The 27,080-nt window shown below is 40.9% G+C and overlaps 1 protein-coding gene and 1 long non-coding RNA gene across 28 annotated transcripts in view; one reads left to right on the top strand and one right to left on the bottom strand.

Moving 5' to 3' along the window:
- LOC116427791 (uncharacterized) overlaps positions 1–27,080 on the top strand; it is a 97,554-nt gene that overhangs the window by 58,344 nt on the left and 12,130 nt on the right. For 20 of the 26 annotated variants that reach the window (XR_012999335.1, XM_076370493.1, XM_076370487.1 and 17 more), the window contains 12 exons: positions 44–255; positions 538–742; positions 1,299–1,313; positions 2,640–2,829; positions 3,363–3,498; positions 3,935–4,265; positions 4,339–4,542; positions 6,000–6,238; positions 6,514–6,568; positions 7,304–7,528; positions 9,729–24,770; positions 25,712–25,780. Coding sequence is in view for 25 of the 26 variants with exons in the window: in XM_076370493.1 (XP_076226608.1) it covers positions 44–255; positions 538–742; positions 1,299–1,313; positions 2,640–2,829; positions 3,363–3,498; positions 3,935–4,265; positions 4,339–4,542; positions 6,000–6,238; positions 6,514–6,568; positions 7,304–7,528; positions 9,729–24,770; positions 25,712–25,780 (16,923 nt within the window). In the remaining variant the exon portion in view is untranslated. The remainder of the gene's footprint in view (positions 1–43; positions 256–537; positions 743–1,298; positions 1,314–2,639; positions 2,830–3,362; positions 3,499–3,934; positions 4,266–4,338; positions 4,543–5,999; positions 6,239–6,513; positions 6,569–7,303; positions 7,529–9,728; positions 24,771–25,711; positions 25,781–27,080) is intronic. The other 6 variants (XM_076370502.1, XM_076370489.1, XM_076370486.1 and 3 more) reach the window with 3 other exon arrangements.
- On the bottom strand, positions 139–25,942 carry LOC143174866 (uncharacterized). 2 transcript variants are annotated; one of them, XR_012999337.1, is made up of 4 exons: positions 25,688–25,942; positions 5,416–5,890; positions 5,146–5,239; positions 139–285 (listed from the first exon to the last, which is right to left on the bottom strand). It is a non-coding gene; the product is annotated as an uncharacterized LOC143174866 (long non-coding RNA). The 2 variants fall into 2 exon arrangements; XR_012999336.1 differs by lacking the exon at positions 25,688–25,942 and adding an exon at positions 7,166–7,307.

The following is a 27,080-nucleotide window of genomic DNA, read 5'->3' as shown; positions in this document are numbered from 1 at the left end:
CTTTTTGATTAATCAACAAAACGTATTCAATTATTTTTTTCAGAATTAAGCCAGCTCGAGGATCTCCAAACTTCCCGAATCGTAAGGATACTGACTGCAGACTTCCCACATTACTTTGCAGTAGTGTCTCGCATTAGGCAAGAGGTCCATGCAGTTGGTCCGGAAGGCGGCACAGTGTCATCATCGGCTGTCCCGCAAGTCCAAGCTGTTTTCCCACCAGCAGCTCTTACCAAAAAAATTCGAGTTGGTCTTCAGGTACGTATCATACTTCATATTATCATGAACCTTAAATTTTAAAAAACATCATAAATTTATAACCTTCTTAATAACCGTGTTATTTGAAGAAAGAACTCAATCATCTAATCAATAGTGCCCAACAAATTCTCACATTATATTATTCCAAATGATTGATTAGTTACTAGTTGCCATTGCCATTGACGAATACATAAAGAAGTCTCTAACCACTGGTCTGATAAAAATCAGATAAAGAAACTTTCACTGAAATGTCGGACAACGAGCAATTGCATTTGTGTTTAGGCGCATCCGATACCAGCAGACCTGGTAGCTAAGCTGCTGGGCAACCGAGTGGCGGTATCGCCGATCGTAACCGTTGAACCACGGCGTAGGAAATTCCACAAACCGATAACCTTAACAATACCAGTGCCGCAGGCAGCCAACAAAGGCATGATCAATCAATATTCTGGGGACGCGCCAACGTTGAGACTTCTGTGCAGCATAACTGGTAATATATGCTTGCACGTAACATTGTAGAGCAGCGTACCGTCTTACTGGAGAATCTCTTACCGATAAACGCTGAAACTGTTACGCCGCCAACACCTTTGATGTATATATATATATATATATATACATTGTATTATGCTCTTATCAGACATATATCGCATACGAGGATCAATCTAAGTAGTTCAGTAGGCATGACGCGGGCGTTAGGCATCGTCGTCTGTTTCCAGGTCGTCGGGACTGAGTTTAGAATTTTCATCTCGTCGCACCGGAGCTAATTACATCATAGCTAACTAATTTCGATGCGTTACGAAGAGCAGGAATGATAGCCGATACTGTAGGGACCGAAAGATTATTTTAGTTACGCAACTAGGTTTTGATGATGAGAGTGTTAAAGAAACGATAGGCTTGGACGGACCTGAATATTACGTCCCGGAGATCTTCGGATAGAGATTTAAAAGGGAGATGGTAGCTGCATGTTTCATAGAAACATTTCGTTGAGTACCATTGTTGTATACATATCTTGTTGTGATTCATTGTTAATGCTTGCATATTGTTAGGATTGAGTCATTTAGGTATGGATTATTAATTAACGTAGATAAAGTTTTATTACCTAGCTCATTGTAAGCGTTAACTTCAGAGTTTTTGTTTCAGCACATTCGTTTGACTGGTAACTGCTTCAATATTAGGCTTGTAATTTATATATATATAATATTTACCAAATTGTATATCTACGATATATATATATGTATTGATAGATCATTCTGATATGTATTCATACGTCACGTTACTGATACGAAGACTAACAATATTGTTTCTTTAATCTTGATATTTGTTACAGCCATGCTGTATTAACATTTTTGTATTCGTACAGAAAAATGGTTACAAATTGAAAATGTTAACAGAATTCGATTCTGAGTTTCACGGTACCGTACGGTTCTTTTTCGAATGAGAAATCTCGTTTCTGTTTCGTTAAAATATTTGGCATTGTGCTTGAGACCAAAATGGGGCGTTGTAAAATTTGTTTATCGCGATGGAACTGAAGGGATACGTTCTCGACGTACATCACGACGCGTTTTGATTAGTATTATTTCACATACTTTTATTTCTTTATCGCTTGTTTCTTTCAAACGCATACTCACACGACTCGCGTTTTGCTTTCAGCGCGATTCTTTTGAATGACGCTTTTTCCTTCATTTAGCAAGCATTATTATTCGGTCGTCGTATATTTTGTTTGATATTACTCACACACGATACAGCACGTAACATGAACGCACTTATGGCGACCGATATTAAATACAATAAGGATGATGTTATTCATAATTATTGTCATTTATGATAATTTTTCAATGTAGCAGTTGGTTCAAAAAACTAAGACAAGCAGAACAAGTATTATTTGAAAATAGTATTTCTTTAAATCTCATTCAATCTTATTTTCAATGTGCACACCTAGCATATTTATGAACCATTCAACGTTTTAAATTAAACCCATCAGTACTAATTTCCTTATAAAATTTGTGCATCATTCAATTCAATAGAACTTGTTTTAATTATATAATTTCACCACCTTTAATACAACGTATTATTCTATAAAATTTCTAATCCTTAAAATCTGTCACACAAAACCAATGAAAGAACAAGACTCTTTTAACTCACACGTTTCTAAATACTTTCAAATTTTATAAATAATGTTCTTTTCATAGTCAAATTTATAATCACATTTCTGAATATTACAAATACAGAAAGTCATGTGTTTAATTAGTAGTCGTGAAAGTGGTCGTAATTGTAATTAATCTCGGTCGCATCGGTTTAATCCCACACATATCACTTCTGCCGATTCTGTATTCGTAACACGGACATATTTTAATAATGTTATTGGACTTGGTATATATGTCGTTCAGGGGGTCAGTCTCGGGCAGTCTGGGAGGATGTCACAGGTTCGACGCCGCTCACGTTCGTCAAAGATTGCGTTTCCTTTACTACCACAGTATCCGCTCGCTTCTGGTTAATGGATTGTCGGAATATTTCCGAAGCCACGAAAATGGCTACAGAGCTATACACACATGCGACACACGTACCTTTCATGGCTAAGTACGTTTTTAAAATCATTCAAACTCAATTTATTAATAAAATAACAAAAAAAAGAAAAGAGAAAAAGCAAAATACTTCCCGTAATCGCAGGTAGAACATTTCTACTCGTATATTATACGTATGCATAGGTAACAGTATTAACAAATGTACAGAAAGAAAAATTCATTCCATTAATATCATCTACGTATAATATACGAAATTTTCGAAAATTTTTTAATTTCCTCGTTGCAAGTGTTCTAAACAAATCGATTGCGTGTACATAGCGTTTCTAAGAGGAATGTCTTTCGAGATTAGATTCATACATGCTTTGCCAATAATTATTTTAAAAAAAAGTAGTGTTCACATTTCTGATGAAGTGCAGGATATTGTAGCGAAGAATATCCTGTTAATAACTTTAGTATTTCTTCTTTTTTAATATATCTTTCATATATTCTTTAATAATCCTATTCGCAACGTCGATCGACTACGTTTTACCTGCATGATTACAATCTCGCTTAGCCACCAAATATTATTCAAACGCATTTCATCCGCAGATTTGTAGTATTTGCAAAGCGAGTAGATCCGCTGGAAGCAAGGCTTCGCGTCTTCTGTATGACTGACGACAAAGAAGACAAGACTCTGGAGAATCAAGAGCATTTCACGGAAGTCGCGAAGAGTCGAGATGTCGAGGTAAGTACACCTGCATTTGCCTGTTCTAATTTTCATGATCTTAATAGAAAATAACAACTAAACACAGAGCCCTCATCGAGGACGATATATAACATTGATCATCATCACAATAAACTCTCACAACTAAAAATGTATTTAAACAAATTAATAAACAAACATTTACCAAGTGACGAAAAACTTTCATTTAATTACACTGGTCTACAAAATTTAACTTTGTTTTTGTTTAGAAAGGTTTACTGAGCAATCTTAATACTATTTCTTATGCTGAATTCTAATATACAACTCGTTGTTCTCTATCATTCTCAATTTTTGAAAGAAAAATCTGAGACATTTTCGACAGAAAAATGTTCAAATTTGAAAATTTAAATATTTTTCAAAATAGATTTCGACGTAAGCACGTAATGACAAATCTTCGTATTGAAAATGATTCCTGCAGGTTTTAGAAGGAAAGACGCAGTACATGGAGTTTTCGGGCAACCTAGTTCCAGTATTGAAGAGCGGCGAGCAATTACAGTTGCCGTTTAGAGCGTTCAAGGAGAATAGAGTTCCGTTCACAGCAAGAGTAAAAGATCCGGACGCTGCGGACATGATGGGCCGCATTATGTTCATGAGCGAGCCGAAGGTTCCTAAGGGCGAGCTGCCTCAGACACCGATTTGCACGTTAAATATCCTACTGCCAGAGAAAATATCACCGGAACCAGCTGTCTCGGAGGTCGATCTGTTGGAGCTCTCGAAGAATTATAGTTTTCTACGCGACGGTGGCATAAGTATGTAGATCCTAGCTCCGATACCGACGGATGTACAAGTTAGAATCGTTTCAATGTTAATTGCTTCCTGTAGGTCGTCCAGACACTATTCACAGAGCAACAATAAGATTAACTGATATTGCGAATTTGTTGGGCTCCGACTGGGAGAAGCTCGCGGAGGAATTGAACATACCACCGAACGAGGTGTCCTCCATTAAGGAGGAGTATTCTAATAAACCTGCCCGGCAGGCCGCGGCGATGCTGAAGATCTGGCAGAAAGATGCAAACAAGGCTACAGGTATGTTTGCTATTACGTAACGTGTTATACGACTCAAGATTGTGAATCATGTAATGTTTTGCGTTATTTTTTTTCAATATATTATTGATATAAATGTTTCGAGAGCTTTGATAATATTATTTTCTAACTATTATTCTAATATAAATTATCGCTAAAAGTTTTCTACTATTCTACATCAATTTGTCACTGAAAATGTTCTGTTATTCTAAGCTAATTTGCTGAAAATAGAGTTTACGATTCCATTGCCTTGGTCTACAATCATTAACACAAATAGATAAGGCTATTAATGGTCAGACACTGTAACCAAGTTTCTTCTATCCACAAGTGTGCTCCATATACGTTCAAAAAACATTTTCTCTATCGCAGAAACCTATTGTAGGAAAACTATTCTCTTCCACTGGCAATGAGAAATCCTTCGTTCCGTGTCTTGAATCAGTGAAGGTCTAATTGTTATGTATACTTTCACGGCACATCACGCCTAATATTAAACGTGCTACCATACTTGTACCGCTATTGATACTTATTATCTCAGCTTTATAAATACGCTCGGAAAACAGTCGAAATTGATTCTTCGAAGCATAGTATTCTCATACTTTTACTCACCGTTCGTTGAATCAATGAGTACATGTCACGAGTGGTCAGTTGTTTTCTTGCTCCATTGATATTTCCGAGAACCGTGTACTCATTTCCATTTAACCTGAAGCAGACATCGATTTATAAGATTAATAATAGCTATTCGATAACGTTTCGATAACGTGAGAAATCATGAATCAACCCGCGATTTGTTTTTTTTTCCTCGGTACAGATTGAAATATCTCACGAAAAGGTGAGCGTGTCGAGATGTAGTAGCAGATAGCGAAATTTAAAAGGAACCTGTTTCTCGGCAAGGTCAATTAATCAGACGTGCGCGTTTGACTAAGACGTGTGGAATCTGAGGAGCAACGTAGTTGGTGATCTCATCCCTGCATTATTATGCCTGACATAAACCTATGGACTCTTTTCTCCCCCCCCTTTTTTGCCAATACTGGTGGCACTGACACACGACAGCAATGCACGTACCGCACATCGCTTTAGTTCTGCAATCGTTCAAAGTAAACAGAACTGCGTTCCGTTCGATTGTGAATACAGTGAAAGTGACAGTGCATAGAGGGTCTTCCTAAAGTTTTTCGTTTATTTGTTAATCATTTCTTTATCGTAGCCTTGGTGAGACATAAATTTCACAATGTTTATATCCTTGTACCAAGAGTACGAGAACGAAGCGACGAATACTTACGTCAGTGAGTTATCCTTGATGTTTAGGCGGTCACCGGCACAGAGATATCAGATTTCCGTGAGTTCAGGTCCGTACCTTTGACAGGAAAATTGTCATCGATTGGAGATGTATTTACAGTGCTGATCCAGTGATATTGAATGTTTTGTATCGATTATTTTAAATAAAAATCTCTTTGCATGTGCAGGAAACTCTATCGAAAAGGCACTAAATAAGATTGGCCGCGAGGACATCGTGAAAAAGTGTATATTTAACGTGGAATTGGTGACCGACGACGTGGAAAAAGCTGTCGCCAGAGTCCGACTGGATCAACCTGGATTCGATTCTTTGAAAGAAGAATTGGGACCTTCTAGGGACACTTCCTTGCGCCGCGACGCGAAAATGGATCCGAAGATGGATCCGGATTACGATCTTAATAGAACTAAGGTTTGTCTTTAGAAGATTTTAGTAATTATTTGAGAAAGAAATAATATGATTACTCCAGGTTTAGTCATATGAGATGTCATAAGAAGTAGAATGTTAAGTAAGGAATTCTGAATCTAAGATCTTGCGGAAGATAAAAGTATGACTCAGTAACGATCAAAACAAAGGAAGTAAATAATTATTAAACAGGAGTAATTATATCTAATTTTGAACTGATGAAATTATGTTCGTTACGTAATCCTATTACGGATTTGTTACTTAACAAATTTATTCTCCAGGATTCTGAATCCGTGGAAGACCTCAGTATTACTGGCACTAAACACGATACACCAAGTATGTATTTTTCAATCTGACTTACTCTTAATAAACCATAATTTTAATTATTTGATTATATTGAAGATTTTCAAAAAATATGCGAAAAGTATTTTACAAATGAAATACCATTGAATATTACAAATACGTGATTATGACTCTAGAAAGGATATGACGTCATTGCTTGTATTAATTCTGTGAATAATATGCCGGCTCTACTTCGTGTCATTGCTAAGAAAGACGTGTTAAATCACAAGTCTGACTGTACATTTTTTCGAACGCACTGTCCTGAAACGCCTGTTCATTCGACATGTTTACTCGCATACCATATTCGCTGTAAATGCGCTTCCGTCCCTCATTCTTTCGATTTTATTGGACGCTACTACAAACATGGAACATATTTACGCCATCATCCACAATAATTTAAAAAATATCACTAAATTAAACCATTCAAATTCAGACTGTACGCTTTTAGTCCTCGATAATCCATACTAAGCTCAGCCGTATTGCCTCTATAGCCAAATTTTACAACACGAATTTATTTCATATCGAAAGGATTCCGTGCACTGTATGCTAAGTTACAGCAAAGATTCTACCCTTTCGTTGTATTCGACAAACCTGCACATTCTCGTGGAGTCCGCAATCCGTCTATCGGACGTTATATCATAATTGTGCGCTTCAGCGAGAAATCGGCTGGCTCAGTCACGCGAATTTAAATCACTGTTGTTCTTTTCTTTGTTTGTCGCACCCGAGCAGCAAAACAGCATGTCACGATCACAAACGGCACTGTATTCAACGGAACCTCGACCCCCATCAAAGATAAGTACGCGAGCGAGGAGAAAGAGCTTGGGGACGTAATGGCCGAGTTTCTCGAACAGAAATGTCACGTGGCCGACACGATGAGTAAAAAGTCACGTGACGAGGTCGACGAAGACGAGCGACGACGAAGGGTGATCGCGGATGCCAACCGAATTGTCTCCGGTAAGTGACAGCCAAATTATTCGCGAAATATGGTGGGTTGAGGGGCCGCGCGCTTCGACGAGCTGCAAAATCAAAATGGCTACCGCAAAAATGACATCGGGGGCGTAACCTGCCGCGAACTCATCATACTACATGATCTTCTTTTTTTCGGTACTATACGCAGCATGACGGAATTTAACGCGATAATATCATCACGCTTGGTTCGAGGACAACGACTTATTATTAACCATTCGTCGAGCAGATTTTTATCATTACCGTTGAATCGCTCTATATTCAAAATTTCGCTTCTAGTGCCATCGTGTTTCATTGTGATAGTTCATCGCTGTTTGCAAGAGACTATATATATACATATGTTTACTTGTATTTTTCTTGATTCTTTTTGTAAATTAGATATGTTGTTTAAATGCGTGTACAATATGTACTCGACGATATTTGAGTTATTAAAGCTTCATTAGATTAGATGGCGTATTTATTATTATTTGATTTAATATTTATTTCTAGACACTGATCAGTTGACTGTTGCTAAAACTACGATAATTTGGTGTACAGTGTATATTCGATTTAAGTGTGTACATATAATTGATTTTCAACATGTTATTAGTGTCGAAATAGTGTTTACTTGGAATCAATTACTTTAAGAGGGTAATAGATTGAAAAGGGAAACGTGATATTAGACAGAAGTGTTTTGAACTGTATAGAAAAATTAATTGTTTTCTTTTTAATGCGTTTGATGACATGAAAGAGGTGCATAATGGATTAATTATTTGGAGAACGCAGTAAGATGTGTTTCTTCTCCAGAAAGTTGATATAATTCGCCTCCACGTACTTTTCTGTATTTTTATGTCTGACAAAGGTGTTCACAAACAACTGACTTAGCTATTAACTATATACAGTACATTATAAACCTTTTTTTATGCAACACGCACAGCACACCACGATATTATTGGATAACATACTTAACTTTTTACCTAGGAGATAGCAACATTAGCAACATTTCACAGGTGTAGAGTTTCCGTTATGTTGATGACACATAGGTGATTGTTTTCTTTAGAACTATAGCACAGCATTGATTCTGGACACGATTCACAAATGTGTGAAAGTTCTTAATTAATGGAAGATCGTCGGCACTAGAACATTTTTATCCTACTTCCTTTTTTTTTTACTTTGATCATCTTCTACTTTCCACTCACAGGTTCTGGAGCGCCGATGCCGATCTCTTCTGAATCGATCAGCTTGCTTTTAATTTAATTACTCCGTAACGAGACTACTTTTATTATTATTTTTCTCGCCATTAAAACATCGAACCATTCATATCGACTGTATTATAATTGCGAGCTATGTGTATCATTTTTTAATGACCCACTAATCGCCTTTCTACTTCTTCGACACTTCGTCCCATTAATTTGTTTCAGCAAGGTTTCGCTGCAATTTTTTGGCGTTGCATGAACGGCAGATATGTGTGGCCTAACTGTGCGGACACACGGAACAGCTGTCGCTATCTCTCGAACTAGAATTCGTTTGAGTACCACAAAAATTTCCATACTTTTTTTGATCAGTAAATTTTTTCGTGAATATGATATTCTCAGAGTATCATTACTCTCACAGACTGAGTACTCAATTATTTTTCATTGGACTGCGCATTTTGTGCATTTATAGTGTCCTTCAAAGTAATAAATAAAGTTCAATGCGATTTCAATCTTTAATACTTTTTTCCAACTCCAATTTTAACAAAATTAGTCTGTAAAAATCTATATTTGCACAAAGATCCGCAATCTAGGTATCATCGTGGTACCCTTATTTTATTTATCGATTCTTCTAATCAAAAATTCGGGATTAATTGTAACATAACGAAGGTCACCCGTGACCTCCACGTTAGCAATGAAATGCTTGTCCAGCTGTGCAATCGCAGCGATTCAATTTTTCTTTCAACAATTATTCGAGTAGTCCTAAACGAGAGTAACTTACCACGGATAGCTGCTCCATAGCACAAACACTCCACGCACAAAAACCACACACGAGAGTCTAACCGCTGAATTCTCGAGCAAAGCAGCAGTAATCGAGAAAGCTGGCTTACACTAATCATGACGAAATGACAAAAATTAAACAAAAAATACTTACAAAACAAAAAAAAAAACAAAATGTGTTCTTTTTATTTTGCCACGTTTACAGATGCCTAAAATATGTGATACTTAATTAACAGGTGTAATAGCAGACGCAGAGAAAGAGAAGGGGAAGTTAGCGAAGGAAGGGTGGTCGGTGGTTTGTGATGATGATGCGCGGGACAATAAAGAGGCAAGAGGTGCTATAGTTCAAAGTTTTGTTAGGGAACAGTTAGGGGACCGACTGATTAAAGATAAAGGCGTTGAATCGGAGAAACACGTCGCCGAGCAAATGTCGGGCGTGCCGGTCGTCGAGCCGATGATCGTTAAACAGCGTTACATTCGTGACGGCAAGGGTGACTCGGGGATGACGATCGTCGCATCGAAAACGGTGGTTTCCGTGAGCGACGGTAAGACGGGTCAGCCGCCGATAGTCACTCAGACGATCACAGTAAAAGAGATAGATCAAACTGCACCGAAGGATGCAGTAACGATCTCAAATGGTAAACAAACTACGGTGAGCAAAAAGGAACTGATGTCTAAAGAAGGTAAGGAGATCGATGAGAGATTAACTTCACCGGTGAGTCCCACGAAAGAAGGTACCAAAGAAGTGCCAGGAAAACTCAAAGAGGCTAAACAAGATGATCAAAAGAAACCAATGGTGAAAGAGACCGTTGCTAAACACAGCATCCCAAAAGAAACGAAACCGATTACCGACAAGCAAATATCTGCTTACGAAGGTGTCTACACTGCTCAGTATGCTTCGCCACCTGAAGAGAAACCAGAAGACGAGGCGAAGAAATCGAAAGAGAAAAGTGGTGGAATATTGTCAGGTATTTTCAAAGGATCCAAAGTGAAGAAAACTAAAACAGGTTCTAAAGATGCCTCCTTTGACAGCGGAGATGAAGAACCTAAAGCAGCTTCAATGCCCCCTGCAGGACACGAAATTCGACCGGATTTCGTGTCCATTGAAAGTACTACTGTTCCGGATATAAAACTAGCCACAATGCAGTTCTTAGATGATTCCAGGCGAGCTGCAGCTGCGATGCAACCAATGCCTGAAAAGCAGGATGCTAAAGTGTTACCTAAAGTTGAGGCTGACAGTGTTGCAGCGACGGTAACTGATGCTGGGACCAAAGAGGATCAAGAAAAGGAGAAGGGTGGTGGATTCTTCGGAATGTTTAAGAGTCCAAAGTCGAAGGAGAAGAAGCTGAAGAAGTCTAAAGACTCGTCCTTCGACAGCGGCGATGAAGAGGTTCGAACTACTGCAGGGAAACCTTTAGATGACGCTAAGAAACTCGCAGATATAACGATTGTTTCTCCAACGACTAAGATCAGCGACAAACAACCAGTTATCAAAGACGAAGTACACACGTTCACATCTCATGTTCAATACGACGATACACCAAAAGACAAATTAAATGGACATTCTTACGACATCGCAGAGATGCACAAGAAAGCTGAAATCGACGTACGCAGTCCTCAGAAGGACATGAACGGAAAATCAGATATTAAGCATAAAGATGCGCGGCAGAAGGATCGAAGTTTAGAAAGGAAAATGGATAAGAAAGAACCTAGCGACGAGCAAAAGGAACAAGACGAAGAAGGGAAAGATAAGAGTAGTGGTTTCTTTAGCATGTTCAAGAGTCCTAAGCTGAAGAGCAAGAAGAGAAGCGCATCGAGAGAGAAGAGTTCATCGAAAGACACATCTTTCGACAGTGGAGATGAGGAAGTAAGACAAGCAACGGCAGCCTTCTTAGACGATGTTAAAAAGACCGCGGAGAGTATGCATCATCCTGAAGACATACAGAAGCCCGTTAAAGTGCCGGAAGTGGAACCAGCGGATAAGGACAAGGGAAGCGGCATTCTTGGCATATTCAAGAGTCCGAAATTGTCCAGGGAATCGAGGAGTCGATCGCGGGAGAAGAGCGCCGCACCGGAAGAAACACAGAAACCTGTAGACAAACCTTTACGTGAGGCTACTGCTAAATTCTTTGATGACACGCAAAGTATTGCGACTGCTACAGTAGATGTCACAGATAAGATACATGAAGCTGGGAAAGATCTTGCTGATGACGGTAAAGCAGAGGCGACGAAATTGTCGAAAGAAATTCAAGATGATACTAAGAAAGCGAAAGAGAAAGGGGGTGGTTTCCTTTCTGGGTTATTCAAGGGAGCAAAACACGCAGCTGAAGAGGTTTCTGAAGAAGTTAAGGAATTCCTTGATGATACGAAGAAAGAAGCAGCTGAGGAAGAGGCCAAAGTACGTGACGTAGCTGCTGAGAAGCTAAAAGATGCTGAAGCTGCGAAGGCTAAAGCCTTGGCTGATGCAATAGAAGGGAAAGACGCTGTGGTTTTTGCATCAAAGGACGTCAAAGATAAAGTTAATGACAAGGTTCAAGACGGCGTCCAGAAAGCATCCGACGCGACTAAAGCTGCAAGTGAAAAGATCTCTGAAGGAGCTAAACAGGTTAAAGATAAGGCGAAATATGCAGTACACGATGCAGCAGAAGGTGCAAAATCTACAAAGGATAAAGTATCCAAAGAAGTTAAGAAGGATGTTGATCTGGCAAAGGATAAGGTTTCAGCTGGAGTAGATGCAGTTGCTGATACTGCAGAAGCAGCGAAGGATAAAGCAGCAAAAGAGGCCAAGAAAGCTAAGGAGAAAGGTGGTGGTTTCCTGTCTGGTTTGTTCAAGGGTGCGAAACATACAGCTGAAGAAGTGTCCGAAGACGTCAAAGAATTCTTAGATGAGACGAAGAAAGAAGCAGCTGAAGAAGAAGCCAAAATTCTAGACGCAGCAGCTGATAAATTAAAAGATGCAGAAGCTTCGAAGGAAAAAGCCTTAACTGATGCAAAGGAAAGAAAGGATACTGTTGCTCTTGGAGCAAAGGACGTCAAAGACAAAATCAGCGACAAGGTTCATGACGGTGTTCAAAAAATGTCTGATGCTGGCAAAGCTGCAGGTGACAAAATCTCTGATGTTGGAAAAGCTACAGGTGAGAAAATCTCTGATGCTGGTAAAGCTGTAGGTGAAAAGATATCTGATGGAGCTAAACAAGTTGAAGATAAAACGAAAGTAGCGGCAGGTGCGGTAGTCGATGATACTAAAGCTGCAAAAGATGCTGTATCAAAGGAAATTAAAAAAGACGCTGATCTGGTAAAGGACAAAATATTGTCTGGAGTGGATGCAGTTGCTGATGGTGCAGAAGTAACCAAGGACAAAATCGCAAAAGAGGCAAAGAAAGCCAAAGAAAAAAGCGGTGGTTTCCTGTCTGGACTCTTTAAGGGTGCGAAACACGCAGCAGAGGAAGTGTCCGAAGATGTCAAAGAATTCCTTGATGAAACAAAGAAAGAAGCAGCGGAGGAAGAGGCTAAAGTTCGAGACGCAACGTTGGAAAGAGTGAAAGATGCTAAAACAGCCAAAGAAAAGGCAGTGGCTGAAGTAAAAGACACTAAAGACAAAGTTGTCGACGTTGTGAAGGATACTAAAAATAAAGTGGGTGAGAAAGTAACAGAAGGTACTCATAAGGTTTCAGACGCTGGCAAAGCGTTTGGTGAAAAGCTAGCTGAAGGAGTTGCTCAGGTTGAAGATAATACAAAGACAGCGAGTAAAGAGGTGGCCGATGGCGTCAAAGTTGCAAAGGAAAAAGTATCGAAAGAAGCTAAAGAAGATGCACAAGCCATGAAAGAAAAGATTTCATCCGGTGTAGATGCAGTTGTTGACGGCGCCGAAGCTGCAAAAGACAAGGCCATTAAAGAAACCAAGAAAGCCAAGGAGAAAGGTAGTGGCTTCCTCTCTGGGCTATTCAAAGGAGCGAAACATGCTGCTGATGAGGTTTCTGAAGATGTTAGGGAATTCCTTGATGACACAAAGAAAGAAGCAGCAGAGGAGGAAGCTAAAGTTCGTGATGCAGCAGCAGAGAAGGTGAAAGATGGCAAGGCAGCAAAGGAGAAGGTAGTAACCGAGGTGAAAGAAACTAAAGATAAAGTTGTCGATGCTGCAAAGGATGCTAAAGATAAAATAGGCGAGAAAGTGACTGATGGAGTTCAGAAAGTATCCGATGCTGGTAAAACAGTTGGTGAAAAGATCTCTGACGGAGCTAAAGAGGTTCAAGTTAAAACTGCAGCAGCAACCCAAAAGTTAGTAGATAGTGCCAAGGATGCGAAGGATAAGGCATCAAAGGAAATTAAAGAAGATGCGGAGTTAGTGAAGAGCAAAATTTCATCAGGAGTAGATGCTGTGGTTGACGGTGCCGAGGTTACTAAAGATAAAACAGCAAAAGAAGTTAAGAAAGCTAAAGAAAAGGGCGCTGGATTTCTTTCTGGTTTGTTCAAGGGTTCGAAGCAAGCTTCGGATGAGGTAGTTGATGATGTCAAGGATTTTCTTGATGAAATGAGAAGAGATGCTTCGGAAGAAAAAGCTAAAGCTGCACAAGCCGCTAAAAACGCTGCAAAGGATTCTGCGACTAAAATTGACGAGACAGTATCTGATGGTGTTCAAACATTTTCCGACACTGGTAAAGACGTCGGGCGTAAAATTTCGAAGACTGCAAAAGAGGTTGAAGCCAAAGCTCAAACTGCTACTGACGATGTCAAGGAAACAGCCGATAAGGTATCGAAAGAATTCAAGGATGGTACACAAACTGTAACGCAAAAAGTGTCATCTGGTGCGAACGCTGTAGTTGATGCTGCAGAAACTGCAAAAGATAAAACCGTAAAAGAAGGTAAAAAGGCTAAAGAAAAAGCTGGCGGGTTCCTCTCTGGGCTATTCAAAGGCGCGAAACATGCAGCTGAAGAAGTAGCTGACGATGTCAGTGACTTCCTCGAAGAAACCCAAAAAGAGGCAGCTGAAGAGGAAACGAAACTTCGACAAGCAGCAGCTGAAAAAGCGAAAGACGCTGAAGCTGCAAAAGACAAAGCGATAGATGGTCTAACAGACGGCAAAGAGAAAGTCTTTACTACTGCGAAGGACGTTAAAGACAAAGTCACTGATAAAGTCCACGATGGCGCTCAGAAGATATTTGATACTGCTAAAACTGCGAGTGAGAAAATCTCTGACACAGCTAAACAGATACAGGACAAAACGAAAGCAGCAGCTGATGAGGTCATTGATGGCGCTAAAGATACAGTGTCTAAAGAAATGAAAGAAGATATCGATCTGGTGAAAGACAAAGTTTCTGCCGGAGCTGATGCCGTTGTTGATAGTGCAGAAACAGCAAAAGACAAAGTAGCAAAAGGCGCTAAACAGGTAGAAGAAAAAGCGAAGGGTACAGCGCAAGATGTAGTTACTGGTGTTAAAGCTGCAAAGGATAAAGTATCCAAAGAAATCAAAGAAGACGCTGATGCTGTTAAACAGAAGGTCGCATCAGGAGCGAGTGCAGTGGTTGATGGCGCAGAAGGAGCGAAAGATAAGATAGCAAAAGGCGCTAAACAGGTAGAAGACAAAGCGAAGGGGGCAGCGCAAGATGTAGCTAGTGGGATCAAAACTGCAAAGGATAAAGTGTCCAAAGAAATCAAAGAGGACGCTGACACTGTTAAACAGAAGGTCTCATCGGGAGCGAGTGCAGTGGCTGATGGCGCAGAAGCTGCGAAGGACAAAGCCGTGAAGGAAGCCAAGAAAGTAAAAGAAAAAGGAAGTGGTTTCCTTTCTGGTTTATTCAAAGGAGCAAAGCATGCAGCAGAGGAAGTTTCAGATGATGTCAAGGAATTCCTTGACGAAACAAGAAAAGAGGCAGCAGAGGAGGAATCTAAGATACGAAAAGCGGTGGACGAGAAGGTGAAGGATGCCGAATCTTCAAAGGATGAAATCGTAGCTGGCGCGAAAGAAGGTAAAGAAGTAATTGTTGCCGCCGCCAAAGATGCGAAGGACAAAGTCAGTGATACAGTTTCGGATGGACTTCAGAAAGTGTCCGATGCTGAAAAAACCGCAAGTCGGAAGATCTCTGAAGGAGCGAAACAGGTTGAAGATAAAACAAAAGCGGTAGCACACGCAGTAGTCGACGGCACCAAGACAGCAAAAGATGCTGCATCAAAGGAAATTAAAAAAGATGCTGATTTGGTAAAGGACAAGGTTTCCTCTGGAGTTGAGACAGTTGTTGATTCTGCAGAAGCTGCGAAAGACAAAGCAGCGAAAGAGGCCAAGAAAGCCAAAGAAAAAGGCAGTGGCTTCCTTTCTGGTTTATTTAAAGGTGCAAAACATGCGGCAGAAGAAGTATCCGATGATGTTAAAGAATTCCTCGATGAGACGAAGAAGGAAGCAGCAGAAGAGGAAGCCAAAATTCGTGACGCAACGGCAGAAAAAATGAAGGATGCTAAAGGAGTAAAAGAAAAAGTAGTGACTGGGGTGAAGGACACTAAAGACAAAGTTGCCGACACTGCTAAAGACGTTAAAGATAAAGTTAGCGAAAAAGTATCCGAAGGTGCTTACAAAGTGTCAGACACTGGTAAAGCAATCGGCGAAAAATTGTCCGAAGGAGTTTCACAGGTTGAAGATAAAACAAAAGCTGCAGCTAAAGAAGTAGCTGATGGCGCTAAAGCTGCCAAAGAAAAGGTGTCAAAAGAAATTAAAGAAGATGCACAAGCCGTCAAAGACAAGGTTTCATCTGGCGTAGATACAGTTGCTGATGGTGCTGAGGCTGCAAAAGATAAAGTAGTAAAAGAAGCTAAGAAAGCAAAGGAAAAGGGAAGTGGCTTCTTATCTGGTTTGTTTAAAGGAGCAAAACACAGTGCCGATGAAGTATCCGACGACGTCAAAGAATTCCTTGACCAAACAAGAAGAGAAGCTGCGGAGGAGGAAGCTCGCGCACGCGAAATGGCTGCTAAGAAATTGCAGGATGCCGAAACAGCGAAAGACAAAGCAGTATCTGCTGTGAAAGACATAAAAGATGGAGTCACTCAAAAAGTTTCTGACGGAGTGCAGAAGCTTTCTGACGATGGCAAAGCTGTTGGTCACAAAGTTGCTGAGACTGCCAAGGAAACCGCTGAAAAAGCTCAAACGGCTGCTAAGGATATTGCTGATGCCACAATCGAAGCAAAAGACAAAACATTAGCAGGCTTGGATCATGCTAAAGAGAAAGTAGTTTCTGCTGCAACGGATGTTAAAGACAAAGCAAGTGATACAGTGTCTGGTGGTCTTCAAAAGGTATCCGACACTGGCAAAGTTGTAGGAGAAAAACTGTCAGATGGCGTTAGAAAGGCTGAAACTACAACAAAGGCCGCAGCCCAAGAAGTATCTGACAGTGCAAAAAAAGCAAAAGACAAAGTGTCAAAAGAGGTTAAAGAAGACGCGGAATTAGTAAAACAGAAAATTTCATCCGGAGTGGACGCAGTTGTTGATGGCGCAGAAACAGCGAAAGACAAAGCAGCGAAAGAAGCTAAGAAAGCCAAGGAAAAAGGCAGTGGCTTCCTCTCTGGCTTGTTCAAAGGTGCCAAGCATGCAGCTGAGGAAGTCTCCGAAGATATGAAAGAGTTCCTTGATGAAACGAAGAAAGAAGCAGCGGATGAAGAAGTAAAAATGCGAGAATCAGCGGCGGACAAATTGAAAGAAGTCGAAGCAGCAAAAGACAAAGCAGTATCGGATGTAGAGAAAGCAAAGGACAAAGTTACTGCTGCAGCCAAGGATGCTAAAACCAAAGCAGGTGAAAAACTATCCGATGGTGCACAGAAGGTGTCCGATGCCGGAAAAACTGTTGGAACAAAATTGGTTGAGGGTGTGAAGCAAGTTGAAGATGCAACGAAATCTGCAGCTCAAGGACTAACTGATGGTGCGAAGGCAGCAAAAGATAAAGTGGCCCAAGAAGTGAAAGAAGATGCAGCAGCAGTAACAAACAAAGTTTCATCAGCTGTCGATACTGTGGTTGACACTGCTGATGCAGCTAAAGAGAAAGCCGTGAAGGAAAGCAAAAAAGCCAAGGAGAAGACGAGTGGTTTCCTTTCTGGTTTATTCAAAGGTGCGAAATATGCTGTAGATGATGTCTCTGAAGACGTCAAAGAATTCGTTGACGAAACTAAAAAAGAATCGGTGAAAACAAAAGAGAAAGTCCGAGAAACAGTAGATGAGCAAGTGAAGGATGTCCAGACTGCAAAGGACAAGGCGGTTGCAGATATTAAAACCACAAAAGACAAAACTGCCACGGCTGTGAAGGACGCTTCCGATTTCGTCACTGGGAAGGTATCCGATGGAGCTCAGAAAGCATCTGATGCTGGAAAAGCCGTAGGCCAGACAGTGGTGGATGGTGCAAAACAAGCTGGGGCCAAAGTGCAAGAGACTGCTAAACATATAGCGGGCGACATCGAAACTGCAAAAGACAAAGCATCAAAAGAATTGAAAAAGGATGCTGAAGCAATAAAAGATAAGGTTTCTTCCGGAATAGGAGCTGTTTCAGACACCGTCGACGCAACGAAAGACAAAGCTCAAAAAGAAGCTAAAGAAGCCGAAGAGAAGACCAGTGGCTTCTTCTCAGGATTGTTCAAAGGTGCCAAGCATGCAGCTGACGAAGTAGCAGAAGAGATACACGAGTTCGTCGATGAAACCAAGAAAGAGGCAGAAGAAGAGCAAGCGAAAGCGCGAGAAGCTGCTGCGAAAAAGTTGCAAGACGCCAAAGCAGCAAAGGACGGAGTATTAGAAGACATTAAAGATGTCAAGGATAGAGCTGCAACTGCTGCAAAGGACACCAAAGATAAAGTGATAGAAAAAGTCTCACACGGTGTAGAAAAAGTTTCTGATGTTGGTAAAGTAGCCGGTGAAAACATCTCTGACACGGCTAAACAGATTCAAGACAAAACGAAAGCAGCAGCCGATGAAGTAGTCGACGGTGCCAAAGCTGCGAAAGATGCAGTGTCTAAGGAAGTAAAGAAAAACACTGACCTGGTGAAGGACAAGGTATCAGCAGGAGCGAGTGCAGTTGCTGATGGTGCAGAAGCAGTGAAAGATAAGGTAGCAAAAGGCGTTAAACAGGTAGAAGATAAAGCGAAGGATGCAGCACAAGATGTTGCTAGCGGTGTAAAAACTGCAAAAGATAAAGTATCCAAAGAACTCAAAGAAGACGCTGAAGCGATTAAGCAGAAGGTCTCGTCAGGAGCAAGTGCAATTGCTGAGGGTGCCGAAGCGGCAAATGATAAAGCTGCAAAGGAAGCTAAGAAAGCTAAAGAGAAAGGTAGTGGTTTCCTCTCTGGCTTATTCAAGAGCGTTAAGCATACTGCCGATGATACTGCTGATGATGTTAAGGACTTCCTTGAGGAAATGAAAAGGGAAGCATCGGAAGATCAAGCTAAAGCCCGAGAGGCTGTTACCGGAAAATTAGAACAAATTGAAAAAACGAAAGATAAAGTAGTGGTTGACGCGAAAGATACTAAAGATAAAGTTTCTGCTGCAGTAAAGGATGGTAAAGATAAAGTGACTGAAAAACTCAGCGATGGAGCGCAAACAGTAGCAGATGCTGGAAAATGTGTTGGTGAAAAAGTATCTGAAAGCGCTAAACAAGCAGAAGATAAGCTTCAAGCAACTGCTAAAGGTATGAGTGGCAGTGTCAAGGAAGCGACAGACAAAGCCTCTAAAGAACTGAAAGAGGATACTGAAGCGGCGAAACGAAAAATTTCTTCGGGAATGGCTGCTGCAGCGGACGCCGCAGAATCAGCAAAGGACCAAGCCGCGAAGGAAGCGAAGAAAGCTAAGGAAAAAGGAAGTGGCTTCCTTTCTGGATTATTTAGAGGAGCCAAACATGCGGTTGAAGATGTTACCGATGATGTCAAGGACTTCTTGGACGAGACGAAGAAAGAAGCATCGGAAGAACAGGCCAGAGTTCGAGAAGCAGCGGCAGAACAGGTTAAAGAAACGGAAAGAGCGAAGGACAAAGCCGTAGCTAGTGTAAAAGATACTACAGATAAAATTGCCAACGCTACAAAGGACGCTAAAGACAAAGTGAGTGAGAAAGTATCTGGCGGAGTCCAGAAGGTATCTGAGATTGGCAAGTCAGTCGAAGACAAAGCGAAGATGACCGCTAAAGAAGTAGCTGACGGCGTGGAACACATAAAGGATAAAGTAGTCACAGATTTGAGTCAGACTAAAGACAAAGCTGAACATGCAATGAAAGATGTTAAAGATAAAATAAGTGAGAAAGTGTCTGATGGAGTTCAAAAGGCGTCAGATACTGGTAAAGCCGCAGGAGAGAAGATTTCGGAAACTGGAAAGCAGACAGAAGATAAAGTGAAAGAGGCTGTTAAAGATATTGCTGATGGTGCAAAGGCAGCAAAAGATAAACTAACCACAGAAATTAAAGAAGATGCCGACGCGGCGAAGCAAAAAGTTGTCTCAGCTAAGGATACAGTTGTGAGTGGTAGTAAGGCTGCTGCGGATAAAGTTACAGCTACGGTAAAAGCCGCTACAGACAAAGTTGGCGAAAAAGTCTCTGGTGGAGTCCAAAAAGTGTCGCACGCGGGCAAGGCTACTGCTGAAAAAGTATCCGACGGAGTCAAACAAGCTGAAGACAAAGCGAAAACAACAGCTCAGGAAGTAAGTGATAATATGAAAGCTGCAAAGGACAAAGTTTCCAAGGAAATTAAGGAAGACACCGAGGTTGTAAAGGACAAGGTATCATCGGGACTGGACGCAATTGCTAGCAGGGCAGAAGCTGCAAAAGACAAAGCCGAGAAGGAAGCTAAGAAAGCTAAAGAAAAAGGCAGTGGTTTCTTGTCTGGTTTATTCAAGGGAGCTAAACACGCAGCTGAAGAAGTTTCTGAAGATATGAAGGAGTTCCTTGATGAGACTAAACAAGATGCTGCAAAAGAAGAAGCGAAGCTACGAGAATCGACATCAGAAAAGGTAAAGGAAATGGAAGCCGCAAAGGACAAAGCAGCTTCTGATCTGGAAGCAGCTAAGGACAAAGTCGTGACTGTTACCAAAGACGTTAAAGATAAAGTGGTTGAAAAAGCATCTGAAGGTGTTCAAAAGGTGTCTGACGCTGGTAAAACAGTCGGTGAAAAATTATCCGAGGGAGTTAAACAAGTTGGAGATCAAACCAGCACTGCAGCACAAAAGGTAACTGACAGTGCCAAAGTTACAAAGGATAAGGTATCTAAAGAACTCAAAGAAGATGCTAATGCTGTTAAACAAAAGGTTATATCAAAAACTGACGCGGTTGCTGAAGACGCAGAGACTGCTAAGGACAAAGCCATGAAGGAGGCAAAAAAAGCAAAGGAAAAGGGAAGCGGTTTCCTTTCAGGCTTATTTAAAGGAGCCAAACATACAGTTGATGAAACTACTGGCGACGTAAAGGACTTCCTTGAAGAAATGAAGAGGGAAGCAGCGGAAGATCAAGCTAAAGTCCGAGAGGCAGCTGCTAAAAAGGTTAAAGAAATGGAAGTGAAGAAAGACAAAGCAATAACTAATGTTAAAGATGCTAAAGATAAAGTTTCCACAGCTGCGAAGGATGTTAAAGACGAAATCAGTGACAAAGCAACTGCGGGAGTACAGAAAGCTGCCGATGCTGGGAAAGCTGTCGGCGAGAAAGTTGCAGACAGTGCTAAACAAGCTGAAACTAAAGCAGCAACAGTTATTAAGGACATGGCTGATGGCGTCAAAGATACAGCTGACAAAGTATCCAAAGAAGTCAAAAAGGACGCAACAGCGGTAAAAGATAAAGTTACGACAGGAGTAGAAGCGGCTTCAGACAGCGCAGAAGCTGCGAAAGACAAAATTGCAAAGGAAGCTAAAGCAACCAAGGATAAAGGTAGCGGATTCCTGTCCGGTCTCATCAAAGGTGCAAAACATGCTGCCGATGAAGTTGCCGAAGATGTAAAGGAGTTCCTGGACGATACAAAGAAAGAAGCAGCGGAGGAGGAAACCAAAGTTCGAGAAGCGGCGTCTGAAAAGATCAAAGATGCTGAAGCAGCAACAGATAAGGCAGTAGAGCACGTAAAAGACACAAAGGGTAAGGTTGCTGATTCAGTGAAAGATGCTAAGGACAAAGTCAGCGAGAAAATCACTGTTGGTGTTCAGAAGGTATCCGATGCTGGTAAATCTGCAGGTGAGAAAGTCTCTGATGCCGCTAAAATTACCGGCGAAAAGATCTCCAACGGAGCTAGAAAGGTTGAAGATAAAACAAAAGCAGTAGCACATGGGGTCGTCGATAGTACCAAGGCTGCAAAGGACGCAGTATCGACAGAAATTAAAAGAGATGCTGAGCTGGTGAAGGAGAAAGTCTCCTCTGGAGTTGAGACCGTTGTTGATTCTGCAGAAGCTGCGAAAGACAAAGCAGCGAAAGAGGCCAAGAAAGCCAAAGAAAAAGGCAGTGGCTTCCTTTCTGGTTTATTTAAAGGTGCAAAACAGGCAGCAGAAGAAGTGACGGATGATGTTAAAGATTTCCTGGACGAGACAAAGAAAGAAGCAGCTGAAGAAGAAGCCAAAGTTCACAAGGCAGCAGCTGACAAACTAAAAGGTGCGGAGGTTGCGAAGGATAAAGTTGTAGCAGATCTAAAAGAAGGAAAAGACAGTGCTCTTTTTGCAGTTAAGGACGTCAAAGATAAAGTCAGCGATACAGTTCATGATGGCGTCCAGAAGGTGTCTGATGCTAGTAAAGCTGCTGGTGGAAAGATCTCTGACGCTGGTAAAGCTGTAGGTGAAAAAGTCTCTGATGCTAGTAAAGCTGCTGGTGGAAAGATCTCCGATGGAGCTAAACAGGTTCAGGATAAAACAAAGGCAACAGCTCAAGAAGTAGTCGATGGTGCCAAAGCTACGAAAGGTGCAGTGTCTAAAGAAATTAAAAAAGACGCTGATTTAGTAAAGAGCAAAGTTTCATCTGGAGTGGATGCAGTTGTTGACAGCGCAGAAGTTACAAAGGACAAAGCTGCTAAAGAAGCTAAGAAAGCCAAGGAGAAAGGCAGTGGTTTCCTTTCTGGACTGTTCAAAGGTGCAAAACATGCTGCTGAAGAAGTTTCTGATGATGTCAAAGAATTCCTTGACGAAACGAAAAAAGAAGCAGCCGAAGAGGAGGCCAAACTTCGAGATGCAGCGTCCCAGAAAGTGGATGATGCAAAGGCAGCAAAAGAGAAAGTAGTGTCTGACGTAAAAGACACTAAGCACAAAGTTGTTGATGCTGCAAAGGACGTTAAGGACAAAATGAGCGAAAAAGTATCTGAAGGCGTTCAGAAGATATCTGATACTGGAAAAACAGTTGGCGAAACATTGTCTGAAGGTGCTAAGCAGGTTGAAGATAAAACAAAGGCAGCTGCTAAGGGGACAGTTGATGGCATTAAAGGTGCAAAGGAAAAAATATCCATGGAGATCAAGAAGGACGCTGAAGTCGTGAAAAGCAAGGTTACATCTGGAGTGGATGCTGTTTCTGAAGGTGCAGAGGCTATGAAGGAAAAAGCTGCGAATGAAACTAAGGAAGCCAAGGAAAAAAGTAGTGGTTTCTTCTCTGATATGTTCAAGGGAGCAAAGCATGTTGTAGAAGACTTCTCTGATGACGTTAAAGACTTCCTCGATGAAACAAAAAAGGAAGCCGCAGAGGAGGAAGCCAAAGTTCGAGACACAGCGGCTGAAAAGATCAAAGATGCTGAGGCAGCAAAAGACAAAGCGGTAGAACACGTAAAAGATGCCAAGGATAAAGTTGTTGATTCAGTGAAGGACGCCAAAGACAAAGTCAGCGAGAAAGTCATTGTTGGTGTTCAGAAGGTATCCGATGCTGGCAGAGCTGCAGGTGAGAAGATCTCCGATGATGGTAAAACTGCAGGTGAAAAGATCTCCGACGGAGCTAAACAAGTTAAGGATAAAGCCAAATCTGCAAAAGACACAGTATCTAAAGAAATAAAGAAGGATGTTGAGCTAGTGAAGAGCAAAGTTTCATCTGGAGCTGATACTGTCGTCGAAAGTGCAGATGCTGCAAAGGGTAAAGTCGCAAAGGAAGCTAAGAAAGCCAAAGAAAAAGGTGGCGGATTCCTCTCTGGTCTTATAAAAGGTGCAAAGCATGCAGCAGACGAAGTCTCCGAGGACGTAAAGGAATTCCTTGATGAAACGAAAAAGGAAGCGAAAGAAGAAGAAGCGAAGCTTCGAGAAGTAACAGCAGAAAAAGTGAAAGATGTCGAAGCTACGAAAGACAAAGTGATATCCGATGTCAAAGACACAAAAGACAAAGCCACTGCTGCTGCAAAGGATACGAAAGCTAAAGTCAGTGAAAAAGTAACCACAAGTTTACAGATGGCATCTGACACTAGTAAATCCGCAGCAGATAAGTTAGCAGAGGGTGCTAAAAAGGTTGAAGATAAAACCGAGGCCGCTGTTCTTGAAGTAGCCGAATGTGTTCAATTGGGAAAGGAGAAAATATCAAAAGAAATCAAAGATGGAAGCGAATCGGTGAAACAAAAAACGACGCAAGGCCTTGATGCAGCTGTTTGTACTGTAGAAACAGTAAAAGATAAAACCTCTAAAGAAGCTAAAAAGGCTAAAGAAAAAAGCAGTGGTTTCCTGTCCGGCTTGTTCAAGGGCGGGAAACAATCTGCTGACGAAGTTTCCGACGATACGAAAGGGGTTGTAGAAAAAACGCAAAAGGAAACCATCAGAGTTGTTGGTTCTTCGGACAAACTGTTCAGACCAGATCAAAAAGTTCCCACAGATACCGGTGTCTCGAAGGGTGACTTAGCAATGTTCTTAGACGAATTGAGGCACGACTCTTCGTTAGACAAATCCTTCTCTTATGACAATCAAAGGTTACAAGGTTACGACCAAACAAGTAAAGACTCGCCTATAGTGACTAAGGGAACCAGTAGTTCAGGAAGCGGAAAGAATATTGTTTCGCAAACAATAGTTACCTCAGCCCCGTATATCGGTGATCCACTTTCCGCCACAGATTCTGAAGTCCCCGTTCGGTTGACCGAGATGAACATAAAAGATGGCAGTCCTCCCGGTGAATCGAAGTTGGTGAAAGTATCTCGCATTCCACAAAAAGTTAGTTCCTCGAAAGAAACACGAGTTAGCCCGAGTAGTTCGCAGGATAGCTCGGTTAGGGTAGTTACAATATCTAGTGAAGTAGAGCACCTTGAGCCTCGCACACGGCAAACCGTCACCACAGTCGTAAGAAAGTCTGTGCGGACGGCAGCGACCCCACCACCCAGTCTCGCCGAGTACACTGACAATAGAATCGAAGGTATCTTGCAATAATTGCGTTATATACAATATTACATACCAGCTGTGTGTAACATGATTAATTAAGTTGACGCTTTTCTGTAACTTAAGTTTTTGGTAGTCGTACCAAAATGGCCGGACGGCCATTGCACTGTGTCATTCGTAATATAATCCTAACACTCTGATCTATCAATCACTCTCTTTTAGTGTACTAATTTCTACGTGATCTTTTCGTAAGACGAGGAATACCGAACGTACTATAAAGTGGAGCAAATAATGTATCTTGTACCCCCTTTTTTCGATAGAGATGATAAGTTCCTTTGTCTTAATGAGTAGATCCTTGCCCTTGTAGAATAAATCTATGTTCAATCACTTTCTATGACAGTGAACCTAACTCTTGATTGTCACTTTATAGTATGATAATCTGAATGTGGTAACAACGCGAGGAGGCTACACGACATAGAAAAATGTCTAGAGAAAAAAGAGGAACGAAAAAATTATTTAGCGAAAAGAAAAAAAAGAATAGAAACAATGTGATTACATTATTTCGATTTATTTGCTGTTCTTATTTTCAGTTTGTGCGTTTTAACTTCTTTAACCTTTCTTTAATGCATGTTTTCAGGTTTTTTACGCTATTTGTTAACATTCGAACATATTTATATCCACGATACGATTATCCCGTCGACGGTGTATCATTGCCGGCGAATACCTTTATTTTTCTCGTTTACCCGTTTAATTTTTATTATAGCGTGTAACATTATAGACGTCACATGTTTATTATTCTATTACGGTAATAGACTATAATCTCATTGAATTAACAGGAGACCACGACTAGCGAAGCATGAACCGAGGTATGCCATGCAGGGAAACATCATTCATCTAATCTTTGTCAGTTCATTGCTTTCAATGTTCGACCAGTGATTACCGGTCCGTACTCACGCCGTTATCCGATGAATTTTTCAGATGTCACCGAAGAGGCAGCAAGACGAGCACAGAGCCTAGCCGACCAGGCGTACACGATGTCGAAAGCAGGTAACGTATGGTCAGACAAGATCTAGAAGTTCACAAGTACACGAGATCACAGGCCCAAGATCAATTACGTTAGCAGATTCTATTTTGGTGCCCTCATTTATATTTAGCTTTATCTTCTATAGTTAGCACTTGCCGACGCTTTCACACTGACTAATATATTGTGCGCACGTCTCTTACTAAATAGATACCTCGTTCTTTTGTGGCATCATAGACGTTGAATATCGCGGACGACGGAAACGTGTCCGAGCATTGTACAATAATCTCATTCAATACCCGTGGTACATGATCATTTCGTCATTCTTCTCTGTAGCTGTGTTAAACGGATCGGTGATCCTAGCTGAATCTACGTAGCTTAGCGTGTCCTACGTCTTTCTGTTTAGTTTCGTAGCATAAGGTACGTGTACGGCGATGAACGAAATTATTGCCGCGGACCGGAGTTTCCTGCGAAACTCTGTGTAAATTTGGATGGTACAAGATTTTCCGTCTAATGTGTTTTATACGATACGATTTTCGAGACTGTAATTCATAACTAATGGAGATAGATAATAGAGAATACATGCAGAACTGCTTTCAGCGAAACACAAGTAGTGGCATATTTAGAAATTCGGTGTTTTAATTCATCAGAGACATTGATGGGTGCATGATTATTATATACGAAGAGATTCCAACATTCAAGTTTATATTTGTTTATCGTAGGTAGTTAGTATATGGTAGCTAGTAGTTAGTAAATTTATCTGAAAAAGGATATACCGTTGAAGTTTATATTATCATTGCCCCAGCTGTTCCCAAGACTATCGAATATAAGTACGCGATGTACTAAATGAAAACAGTTCCTTTCGTATTATTTATTATTCATTTTTATTACATTGAAATTTCAGATTCATAAATTACATTTTTCAGTATGAATCCGAGCGAGAACCGCAAATTTACAGATTTACACAAGTTCTTACAGGAAACTCCGTTCTGCGCCGACAGTTTCGTTCCCCGCCGCGCACGCTTCGTACATTCTCCGCAAATTGTTCACTGTAAAGAAATTCAATCGCTTCCAACCGATCACCACAAGTACCGCACGCTTCGAATCGAAATATCTCCCGCAGATAAACATTGAACGTCATTAACAGCGAGTCACTCTGCCATTGGTACGTTTTAGTAAGATTCAGGCGCCACGATTAGACACCATTTAATTGAGTGTTTCTTTTTTATAAACGAACTAATCCTGTTGCAGTATTGATACTAACTAAGTTACTAAATGTAGAAAGTGTGCTGCACACAGAGACCCATACAAACATGCAAACGTACA

Source organism: Nomia melanderi, chromosome 9, assembly GCF_051020985.1.
Source record: "Nomia melanderi isolate GNS246 chromosome 9, iyNomMela1, whole genome shotgun sequence".
NCBI lineage: Eukaryota > Metazoa > Arthropoda > Insecta > Hymenoptera > Halictidae > Nomia > Nomia melanderi.
The sequence above is the reverse complement of the archived record's forward strand: the minus strand, read 5'-3'. Positions and strand labels throughout refer to the sequence as shown.